The sequence below is a fragment of the Phoenix dactylifera genome, chromosome 8 (genome assembly GCF_051530095.1).
Source record: "Phoenix dactylifera cultivar Ajwa chromosome 8, Ajwa_hap1_PhDact_Kaust_v1.1, whole genome shotgun sequence".
Taxonomy (NCBI): Eukaryota; Viridiplantae; Streptophyta; class Magnoliopsida; order Arecales; family Arecaceae; genus Phoenix; species Phoenix dactylifera.
The window spans coordinates 25917364-25930180 of record NC_143197.1 but is presented as its reverse complement, the minus strand read 5'-3'; the positions used below and the strand labels follow the sequence as shown (position 1 = coordinate 25930180).

The 12817-nt window shown below is 37.2% G+C and overlaps 1 protein-coding gene across 3 annotated transcripts in view; it reads right to left on the bottom strand.

The window, feature by feature from the left end:
* Positions 1 to 12817, bottom strand: part of LOC103712253 (protein ZINC INDUCED FACILITATOR 1-like) — a 29887-nt gene that overhangs the window by 14665 nt on the left and 2405 nt on the right. The window contains exons 1-2 of one of the 3 annotated variants that reach the window (XM_089925019.1): positions 7544 to 8134; positions 1298 to 1338 (exon numbers count right to left, since the gene is read on the bottom strand). In XM_089925019.1, the coding sequence (XP_089781145.1) occupies positions 1298 to 1338; positions 7544 to 7592 (90 nt within the window). In that variant the 5' untranslated portion in view covers positions 7593 to 8134. Of the gene's footprint in view, positions 1 to 1297; positions 1339 to 7543; positions 8135 to 12817 lie in introns of those variants that run through there. The other 2 variants (XM_089925018.1, XM_089925020.1) reach the window with 2 other exon arrangements.

Here is a 12817-nt window from a genome sequence, read left to right as displayed (position 1 = left end):
AAACTTCAATGACCTTAATCCTAGAACATCACCAGCCTGCCACTGCCATGATACTAACACCTTTCCCATAATCTCATCAACCCACCATCATCCTGACATCCTTCTGCCCCTACCACTACCAGGCCACCATCATGGCCGGTACATTGGAACAATGTTGGTTATGTCAATAGCGCAATGAATACAGCAATGGCAGGTCATAGTTTATGGGTTGGGCTTGTGGAGCATGATAGAGGGATGGTGTAAGTGATGGCCATGATCCAACTGGTGGCAACAGCACTAATGACAACAGAGGATGGAGGGTAATGAGGGGTCCGATCATATTTGGTTCCGATAAAACAAAAGCATACAAGGTTCTAGTCAAAATTAATGGTAAACATATGCATCAATGTGATTGGTGTTATTAATAAATCATATAATGAGGGTGCCAATTGGTAAAGTCACCAAGTGTGAAGAGGAGAAGAAGAAGAAGAAGAAGAAGCAGAAGATGATGATGATGATGTATCATGCAAAAAAATATCTAATAAAAGCAATGACCAGAAAATATAGTGGAGTCACATCTGGGTTATGTGATGCGGAAAAATATCGAATAAAATTGTGTTGGGACCTAAAATGTTGTGTTGAGACCTACAATGTTGGGGACTTCCAACAAAGAGTTGCTGGAGCTTAACATTCCCACTGAAGAGGAGCTTCACAAGCATAAGAATGCCAGGGTGGACATGTGGGAGAACTAGGAGTGAGAAACAAGAATACCAAAAAAACATAGGAATTTCATTAATTCGGAAAATAGTATTCAAGAATCAATTGAGATGGTATGGGCATTTGCAATGAAGATTCAAGGAGGCCCTAATAAAAAGAGGTGCTTGAATCTATATGAAAAGTCCAATTAGAGGAGGGGAAGATCAAAACCAAGAAAACGAAATTCAAAATAAAGGATTTAGAAAAAGATGCAGTAACCACATTAGCAGTCTCCTTAAAAGAAATGGCTGGGAAACAGGGATCAAGAAGGTTGGCCCCAAATAGGTGATGATGGCTTGATGGCCATGGATATGACTATTCTTTTAGAAAGAGTTAGCATCTAGTGTCAACTAACACAATTACCAGCAATCCCTACCCCCATTGGTTAGACTTCCACCTTTGGTTTTAGTAGCTATCTTTACAAAAAGAGAAGGAACAAAGGCTCAACAAGACAAGCAACTCCAATCATGAATAAACAAGATAATTTCTTTGAAGATAGTAGAACTTAAATGATTCTATGCTTCCAAATAAAAAATAAATAACAACAATTCAGCATACATACCATGAAATATAAGAATGGAAACAATATCGATATGGGTAAAGCTGAAAAAGCCAGACACAAAAAAGAAGTGTTAGAAAAACATGTAAGATAAAAAATGAGAGGACAAAATATGTGGGCAAATCATTAGAAAGCAACAAATCGTATCGGATATTGAAATAGAACATGTATAAACTATAAAGCATGGTGCAAGTGTCTCAAGTAGGCCAAGATTCAACATACCCAATTTGATTTGGAGATGTCTCATTCTTAAAATTTGAGAATTTGCGTTAAGTCCTAATTCCAGAGATAATTCTCAAACTAGGTCTAGCAAAAACCAGACCCAACTCAACTAAGAAAAAAAGTATACATTAACAATTATAGGTAAATAGTGGCTGGCCCATGATACTACTCAAAATAGAATGAGGGCTGAACAAAACAAACTTAGGCTTAGGTCCAAATTCTATACATAAACCTGAATCATTTCAAGTATGGCTCATGTTGATTCTCGACCTGAACAACCTTGTTGCATTTCATAAATAGGATACAAATGTACAACATTGCTTCCAGAGAGAAGTAAATGCAACATTAAGGGAAAAAATCCTAAACAACTCATAAAAGTACCTTGAAACATCAAATTCAAATAAAACTATCAAAAGTTTCAACCCCTGCCCTGGAATTGACCCACAGCAGCACCCATTCGCTTCGGGCACAGGTAGGCAAGAAAATTCAGTTTAAGAGACCACAGTTGTGTGGAACAGCTGCAACACTATGTTCCTTACCTAAACTGGTAGGAATCATCTCTGCTTATCTCAATACAAAATGACCACTCTATAATTAATGTCAATTTTCTTGTCATTATTCACTAAGCATACTCTTTTAGAACCATATTCTCCATGACATAGTAGAAGTACAAATCCATAACCATAACCATGGCATCATGCTTGGCTTTATGATCCAAATTTGTCAATCTTTGCTATAGTAGGCAACACCAGTGTTAACACCTTCACATCAATAGGATTTATTTAAGAGTTTTAGTCTATTTTTTTTATAGTTAGTTGTCAACCAAATGTAAATATTTGAATTCAATAGTGGGACTGAATTTTTTAAGCCCCCCTAGTTTCCTCAAATACAATTGAGGTGTTCATTGGTCCTCTCCTTTTTGCAGACCCACCCTTCCATTTTGACATAAGGGAGTTTAGGTGTGTAAAATGATTAACAAATCTTGTTCTTGTTTGATGTCAATTTCACTCAAGCATTGCTTGCTATACTTATTGAAGATAGTGTCTTAGTTTTATGCAACTCCTTTCTCCCAATTGCTATCAATTTTTTTGTAGGTTTCCCATCACCCGTTTTTGTACAAAATTAACTCCACTCCATTGTCAATACTCCAGTTTATACAGCAAAAGCATTCATACTCTTGCCATGATATAAAAAGCCTAAGTGGCAAGCAATGCTACACAAATTAAAGTGTGCACTGAAACAATCTCAACTCTAAGGAAAATATCCACATCTGTCTCCTCATTCTTCAGTATAAAAATTTGTAGTGAAGTAGAAATATGCACAATACAAAACTTAGTGATTCTTCAAAATATGATGAAGTCCAGGAAGCATATGTTGTAATGTCGAAATAATGCAAGTATCTTCCATTCTGGTAAAAAGCGCAATATATGTAACTATGGTAGTTTGTAGCCCCTCATAATATTGTGTATAACAAGCCTACATTGTATCTACAAATATATGTGGTATCAATAATCTAATATACAACTATATGAACAAATGATAGTCCATGTCTTTAGAAACCACTTTCCGTAGTCATGGGAAATATAAATTGAGTTTGGTGGGATCTTGTCTAATTGACAAAGTTTACGATCAGCCTAATAGACTATGTATTGAGGAGTGGTATTAACAACCCAAGACCTCACCAAAAGGTGTTGTTTGTATTCCTTGTATAAGTAGCCAACATCTCCTCAATGCACAAATGATGTTGGATTAAACACATGCCTGCATGAGTCCTCATATAACCCTCTCCCCCTTTAAGCATTGGCATCCTCTTCAAGCTAGGATTCCAAATACAACCAAATCCAATCATAAATATAGTGATCAATCTATGGTCAGTCCCAGAAGAGTATGTGCTTCAATGTCTTATATTTACATGGGTTATGAGCTGGATCTTCTCTGATACTATTTGTAACAACTTAGGATCCTACTTAAAAAGGCTAACCGAAAGGAGTTATTTGGATTTTTTTGGTCCAATATAATTATCTAAAATCTTCTCATTGCACAACCTATGTAGGACCAAAATACATACATACATGAGCTCTCACATGCTCCCATTATTTAAGCTCAAGCATCCTCGCTAAGTCACAGATCCAAATCTAGTCAAATTCAATCACAAACAGCATGATTGACTCAAGCTTACCACCTAAAAATGTCCACGTTGCAGCGTTCCCTAGTCCATATAGACTGTGGGCTAAGGCCAGTTTGGTACTTTTTGTAATAATCTAGGATCTCACCTAAAAAGACTAGCTAAAGGGTAATATATGAGTTCCTTAGCCATGTATAAGTACCCAAAACTTTTCTAGTATATAGATAATGTGGGACTAACCACACCACACACAGGCTCTCACATACTTCCTCATTTAAGTCTCGGCATCCTTGCTAGGCTGAAGGTCCAAATCCAGTCAAACTCAATCACAAACACCATAATCAGTTAGTGATCAGCCCCAAAATGGTCCATACTATAGTGTCCTCGGCCCATATGGGCTGTGAGTCGAGTATGCTATAATATCTTTTGTAATGACCAAGGACCTCATCCAAAAAAGGTAACTAAAAGGCATTATTTGGGTTCTTTAACCTTGCATAAGTACCCAATATCTTTTCAGAGCCCAATCAATAAAGAACTAAACCCAAGCCCATATAAGCTCTCACATACTCCTCCCATTTAAGCCCTGGCATCCTCACCAGGCTAAGGATCCAAATCCAATATGAACACCATGATCAGCCCGTGGTCAACCCTAATGAATCCATATTGCAACATCCCCTAGTCTATATAGGCCATAAGATAGGTCTACTCCGATACTATTCGTAACGACCCAGCATCTTATCCATAAAGGCTAGTAGAAAAGTGTTGTTTTAGTTCTTTGGCTCTATATAATTACCTAAGATTCTCTAGCATACAAATGATGTGGAACTAAACAGACCTTATATGGATTCTCACATAATCCCTCTATTTAAGGTTGGCCATCTTCGCTAGGCTAATATCCAAATTCAGTTAAATCTAATCACCAACACCACAATCAACTTACGGTCAACCCTAAAAGGATCCATATTGGAAAGTCCCTAATGCACATGGGCTATGTGCTGAGTCCTCTATGATATTATGTATAATCCTCTCTGATATCAAGTATAACGATTAAGAACTTTACATAAAAAAGACTAGTTGGAAGGTATTATTTAGGTTTCTTGGCTCTGTATAAGCACTAGAGATCTTACCAGTATACAACCAATATGAAACTAAATACACGGCTGCACAGGATCTCACATACTCTCTTATTTAAGTTCTAACATCCTTGAGAGGCTAAGGATCTAAGTTTAATCAATTCTAATCAAAAATACCATAATTAGCCCGAGTCAGTCACAAATGGGCCTGTGTTATAGTGTCCCCTAGTCACATGGACCTTAAGTCAAAAGGTCCATTTATAACGATATAGAATATCAACCAAAAAGGCTAGTCACAAGGTGTTATTTAATTTTTTTAGCTCCAAATAAGTATATAAGATCTTCCCAGCATACAATCAATGTATTTACTGGGACTAAACACATGTCCACAAGGATTCTATCATAATCTCTTATTTAAACTTTGGCATCCTCGCTAGGCTAAGTGTTCACATCTAGTCAAGTCCAATCACAAATAATAGAATTGGTCTATGGTCAACCCAGAAAAGGTCAATGCTATAGTATCTCCTAGTCCACATGAACCGTGGACCGACTCTACTCTGATGCCATTTGTAACCAACATTTTAAATCCTGATGGGATAAGAGGTGTCCTAACCATCTCATCAGATGTACAATCTATCGTTCGTGCTATCGGACTTATGAAGAACCGTGCGCTATCCATTCATTGTCCACCCATTCTTGTTAGAAAACAAGATGGGATGGGAGTACGACTTCAAAATGCATCCACGTAGGAAAGAAGAAGAAAGAGGAAAGAAAGAAGGTAAGGAAAGATGAAAAAAGGAAAAGATAACAAAATAAAAGAAGAAGAAAAGGAAAGAAGGGAAAAGAAGAAGAAAGAAAAGAAATAAGGAAGAAAGGAAAGAAAGAAGAAGAAAAAGGAGAGAAGGGAAGGAAGGGAGACGAGAAAAAAGAAAGCAAGGAAAGAAAGGAAGACAAAATAAAAAGAAAAAAGAAAGGAAGGTACTAGTTCCACAGAGCGGAAAAGGGAGAAAAGAAGGGGCTGGACTATCCAATTCGACTGAATCACCAAAGCCAGTTTGTTGCGAGTACTTTGTTCCTGACAGCAGCTTGAGCTGAGCCCATTGCGGCTGGAAACATAGCTGCTTCAGCTTCAGCAAAGAAAGGAGGAAGAAAGGGAAAAAAGAAACAAATAAGGAAAGAAATTAAGAAAGGAGAAGGGGAGAGGGATGGACGGTACATATACTTGACCAAGATGGCTGCTAAGTCGGGGCGGGATAATGGAGCATCCTATTCCATGAAGAAACTGGGACACCCTATTCTTTGGGATTTAAAGCCTTGCTCCTTAGCCCTATATAAGTATCCAAAATCTACCTAATGGATAACTAATGTAGGACTCAATACATACTCGAACAGGTCTTCACACACTCCTCCTATTTCAGCTAGTCAAAATATGATGCCTATCAGAAAATTTTGCATGGACAGTGCATGTTTTGACTACTGGGATAACTCTTCTCCATCAATGTTTAGAAAATGTTAACAAAGTAATTCCATTTAAATTTCTTTATGATGAAATTTCAAAAAATAGCAAGTATTTTTTCTGGATTACTACAATCTTTCAATCCCATTCCCATCCATCACCAATTCATTCATTTCAACTTATTTTATTCAAGAAACCATCCTGTACGGCTGTACCTGTCCTGATGCCTCTGAACTTATTTATAAACCTAACAGGAACTAAAATTTAGCACAATCAGTTTATTGCTTGAATATTGTTTTGTCTTACAGGTTCTTTCTCTAACATTTCTGCAATTTATATCCATAAATAAAAGGTCAATACATCGAGCAACAGATAGCCATGTAACTATAATCCTAGACCCGTGATCACTAAACTCCCAGAAAACATTCACCTGCTAAATATCAGGTAAAAACAGTAGTCGTTGCTTAGATCAATGTTGACGAAAATGTTGTAAGATAAAAGAACCCATGATTACCCAGAACATCAACTTGTACCGCCTTACTTAAAAATAGAAAACAGATATGCAGAAAAGAGCCAAAAGAAAACTAAATTGTCTACATCGAAGTGAAAACATCATTACTTGCTCAATCAAAAACGAAGCACATTGCTTTAAAAGTGCATAACAATGCTCGACAGTATCAAAGAACCCCACAATGAAAATTTCTTGGCAAAACTTTTTCAAAACATTTATCAGCTCATTAACTCAACAATCTGTTGTATACCAATAAAATCAACTCCAAAGAACTACTCAAAGTCATTCATTTGGATTCCCGCTTAATCTCCTCCAACATGCCTAACAAAAAAACGCACAAACAAGAGATGTCTCCCTGCCAAATGCAATCCAAAAATATACAAGCCACCAATTCTTGGCATCAGATAGACAATGAAAAGATCGTTTCTTTAAAACAAAAACCATCAAAAAAGCAAATTGCAGCAACTATTCCTCAGAATCTCTAGCTAGATCTCTAATCCAACCAGCCTAACCATTTTTTCTTTTTTGAAAAATAATACACTAGTAGAACTCTCTCCACACCAGATGCCATTCGAAACCTAGTATTTTAACCAATTCTTGGAATCAAAATCCAAGCTTTGAAGACCATTGCCTTAAATCATCCAGCAAGAAAGCAAATTCCAGCCAGTTTTCCCCAAGAAATTTAAAAGAAGAAGAAGAAGAAGAAAAAGAAAACTACTCTCCCGCCAAATGCCATCAAAAAGAATAGTTCCTCGATGTACCAAAAAAAAAAAAACAGTTCTTGGCCTCAAAAAACAGCTTTAAACATCAACTCTTCAAAACAAACCAATCAAGAAACCAAAATTAATTCTACTTTCCTCACCAGTACAAAGCGTGACGATCCACACATAAAGAAACTCCTTGTAGGGCATCCCTCTTCTCTCCTCCTTCCTCTGTTCCAACTAACACCCGGGGCAGCTCTCGTAGTACATCATCCTCTCCAACAACGGGGCTCTGTTCTCCGCCATCTCCTTCGAAGTTTTACGAGAACAGAGCCTTTGGCCTTTCAAGAAACCCCCTCCCGCCTCGCCAATCTCCACGCCCAAGTTCTCCCCACCGCCTCGAATTCAAACCAACACCATCGCCTTCGATTCAATCGCATCCTCTCCAACAACGGGGCTCTGTTCTCTGCCATCTCCTTCGGAGTTTTACGAGAACAGAGCCTTTGGCCTTTCAAGAAACCCCCTCTCGCCTCGCCAAACTCCACGCCCAACTCCTCCCCACTACCTCGATGGCTCGAATTCAATCCAACACCATCGCCTTCGATTCAATCGCTTTCCAAGAAACTATCGAAGAAGAGGAAACGGAACTTCCACGCCTCTCTCTACCGTCGAGCTCGGATTCGGCGAACCTGCTTTTGGGGTCTCGTGCTATATTTAACCCACAGAGAGGGAGCGAGTCGCGTAACCTTCCTACGTTGGAGCCGGACTTGTGTCTGCTTTCTTTGCACGTCCAAGACGAGGCGGTGAGGGCACGAAAGGTGACGAGACGGCGAGTCCGACGGTGAATTAGAATGCCGTTTAAGTGGCAGACGAGGGGAACCCGGACCCGGCTCGATAAGAAAAGGACCGGGTGCATGGAGACACGTATCAAGGTAAGGAGATAGCCACGTGGGATAAGAATGCGGGCCCGCCATATTTAGGGGCGTGGGTCCCATCTGGGAATCTAAAAATTTTTCTGTTATACCACGCACCACAGCAAACTCTGTGCCACGTGTCGCAATCGTGAAGGTTCAACTTTCCAACAACAAGTGTACCAGTCATCTAGTGCCATGTAGCACCAGTTGGGCCCCATACAGTTACGAGGGAGGTGGTAGCTACAACTCCGGAGGAGCGAGTGGGCTCGCTGTTCTCATTTTGTTATATAAAAAGCATTTTGTGAGTTTGGTTATCAAATACATTAAAATCTTACTGTACTTAAAAAATATAGTTATTAAACAGCAAATATATTTTATAAAAAATCTATTTTCCAAAGTTCTACTTCTCATAGCTTTATTCTCACAACTCTAAAAGTTGTACTATCAATAGCAATCCCAACGTGACCTTGGTGGATCCCAGAAGAAAAGGCTATGATCAGAAAAGAGGTTTCATGGTCTATTGGTAGGGTCCACTGCAACTGCAAGTTAGTCCAAATTGTTAGGAATCACATGAGTCATGTCCACCAAATGGAGAAATGATACCTTACACTGCATGCATCATAAGGCCGACTGGCCCTATGCATAAGCAATTATAGCCGTTCGTTTTTATAGGCTTCATTCAGCAAGAGCTTATCTCAATGTATTGGTATAGGAACGAGCAACCCAAAAATTAGAAATGCAGTTTCTTTTATTCATGCTTCAAGATCAAGACTTCAAAAATTTAAGAAACTATGTATAAATCATGATAAACGTTTTAAAAAATTTAAAATTGATGTAATTACTCGTTGGAACGCAACATATAGCATGATACATGATGCATACCTATATAAAAACTTATTAAGTGTATATATTAATGATCGTGGATTAGGCTTTACATTGACTGAAATTGATTGGAATAAAGAAAAAATTTGGAAGATTTTTTGGCTAGTTTTTATAATGCGCTAATGTTCTTTCTGGTATCTATTATCCAACTTCATGTTCATTTTTACAACAAGCATATATGATTAGTCAAAAATTTGCAGAACAAAGATATGATGATGTTTTAATGCCTATTATTGAACAAATGGAATCTAAATGGAATGAGTATTGGGACAAGATATGTCCTATGCATAACTTAGCTGTTGTATTTGATCCAAGAGTTAAATTGAATGGCGTACTAATTTTACTTGATGCATATTGTGAAAATATGATTCAAGATCTTGAACCTGCTAAAATTAAGGTAATACAACTTCTTTATGATATTTATGCTATATATGATGAAAAAATTCGTGGATCTAGATTCTCCGTACAAAGCTCTATTTCTTCTTCTAGTAGTTCTCGTTCGTCATCTATTTTTTCATTCATTGCACAGAGAAAATACACACATGCTTCAAGTTCATCTTCATCTTCTTCATCTTTAAGTAGTGAACTAGAATTTTATTTACGAAATGATCTTCAGTCTGCATATGATGAAAATTAAATAGAGAGTCTAGATGTATTATCCTGGTGGAAGAGTGTTAAAAATCAATATCCTATTATGTCTGCAATTGCACGCGATATTTTAGCTGTGCCGATGTCCACAGTAGCATCGAAATCCACTTTTAGTGCAGGTCGGCGTGTTCTTGACGAAAAGAGAAGTAGGATGACTGGCGAAACGATTGAGATGCTTCTATGCTTCAAAGATTGGTTGGATGCTGAGGCGAGACTTCAAGATAAACGTGGACATGATACATCCTTTGATGATGATGATACAAACACTACTGAATAGTGAATATTGATTATTAGTAAGATTTTGATCATTTATTTTTATTTCTTAATTTTTTATAATTGTACATTTTTATTTTTTTAATTGTTAAAGTGAGTCATCTCTATTTTTTCTCCTTTCTTATTGTATTTTGGAGGTCAGACCAAACCTCCCTTCATGTACCATTTTGATTTAAATTAATAAACTGGTAGGGGTATATGCCAAACTCCCCACCATTAAGGTGGCTTTATATTAATAAATCCTTAGTTCCCAACATTTATTAATTTTTTTAAAAAAATTTATAAATAAAAAATTTTATTCCCGTTTATTTTAAGGGGGACGAGCCGTGCCTGGACCGGCCCAGGCCCTTGTGGGCCGTGTCGGACCCGGTTCAGGCCCTTATGGGCCATTTCGGGCTAGCCCGCGGGTCGTGCCGTGCTTGGCCCACGAATCGTGCCAGCCCAGGCCCTTATGGGCCGTGTCGGACTCGACCCACGGGTCAGAAATCCTTAACCCAGCCCAGCCCCCTTTTAACGGGCCGTGCCTAGCACGGCTCGTTACTGTAGCAAGCGGGCCATGCCTGGCACGGCCTGCTTCGTGCCGGGCCATGGGCGGCCCGGCTCAATGCCGCCTCTAATAGGGTATAATCTCTCCATCTGATGGCACAAATTTTGACTTATTAGCATCCAGCTCCAAACAGCCCTGCCCATCAATTGGCTTGTTGGATCATCATTTTGTGGACCCCATGTACGAAGAAAGGTGCATAGTATTCCGCATGAAGAATTTTTCCTCATCGAAATATTTTTTCTAGAAAAATGGTTCCTGAGAATATGATGCATGGAAAAATGAATTTAGTATATTTGGTTGACCATGAAAAAGTGGTACATTCCAAAGTGGCTTATGTTTTGTTGAGTATCTACTTCCTAAAAAAGTTGTATGGAATATTTATTATACCCTTAATAAAGAAAAAAACCTTATTTATGGATTTTGATGGTCTAAGGATAGTTTTGAAAAAAAAATCTCAATTTTCAATTGGTGAGAAAATAGCGTTCTAATATCCATTATGATTTTTCTTTTCCATAAAACTTAGGAATCTTATTCCTATGGAAATGTTACTCTTCTATCTTTCTTATTTTAAAAACTTCAACCAAATAAGTAATTTTTTTTCTTTTTTTCGTTGACAACACTTTTTCTCTTTTTTTCTCTCTGCGAACCAAACGAGCCTTAAGTTTTTTTGATCAGGGCAAAATTCAATCCCATATCATTTTATCCAGCACCAACACCTTCACTAACTTGATGTGGTATTCGTTTTTTCACAGTCTACATATAAAAAAATATTGGGGATCATTATTTCACTTTTTGCTGGATGTGGAGATCAATAAATATTAATGCAGCACTTGGAAAATAACAAAACTAATACTCGCCTGTTTCGTGTACTGTATTAGTTCCTAATTGTCATGGAGACTCAGGGATCGGAGCATAGAACGGAATGGTGATAGATAGTGATACATCTCAAATGTAATGCTTATATTGCTTTTTTTCTTTTTCATTTCTATGGGGAGTGGGGAGCAGGCATCCATCCATCTCTCTTTCTTATCCATAAAAAGAAAATGTTGAAAAAGAAATACTTGATTTCGTTTTGATTAAATTACACTAACCTCCTTCAATGTTTGGAGGAATTATATATAGATTCTCACCCAAAGTTTCAGAAATATAGATTTCACTACTTAAATTTTTTTTATACATGTTTTCATCAAACAAAAAAAAAACTTTTGCTATACGCATAACACAACCCCCTACCATTATGTTCCACATACCCAATCTCATGAGCATTAATTTATTTCTTCAAAATATGAAGTTTGTTTGTGAGAATTCTTGATGATCTCAAATCAAAGTCTCAAAATCATTGTAGCGTTGTATATAATGATATAAAGAAGCTAATGTTACCATGAATGATGCTAAAATTTATTGTTAACAACAAAGTGCAGCACTTCAAGTATCAGAGTTACTTGGCTGTAGATTGTGGTATTTGAAGTTCAAAATTTAGATTATTAGATTGTGGTCTTTGAAGAACAAAAACAAACTGTTAATTTCCTTTTTTACATTTGCTTCATGTTATTCGTTATATTTTTATTGTTAATGAGGAATTGAAGTCCCAGGGCAAAAAGAAACATGCCCCAAAAATGAAAAACATAACGTAGTCATCTGCTTTACCCATCCATCATTCATCATCTGAAAAAAATTATTGCATGCCAGACTTCCCACGGAACCCTCCACGTACGGCCAAACTATTCAAGCTGGCAGTAAAGCTTCATCGGTTAAAATTTCAAAGGAAAATTGAATCCATCAACACATATCACTTTACGTACTGATGCCTCTAGAACGCTTCATCCATTAAAAAAAAAAACATCATAGCAGTCGAGATTCTTCTAGGCACACCACCACAATATTAATATAATATAAATATTTTTATACATTAATATTTAATATATTATTTATATTGAATATTAATAAAAGAACCGATATAATACAATACGCTTCGTACCATCTAGTTTTCGATGTTTTTATACTATTCTCTTGATAAAAACCAAAATTGCAAACCACACAACAACATCAAATTGTCTTCTTCCAAACCTTTTAAATCGCAAAACCATTTATAAGAATCACATGATAATGCTTCCTAAAAATCTTCAGATAAATCCAAGTCGCAAACCTTACAACAATAGCAAAATATTATT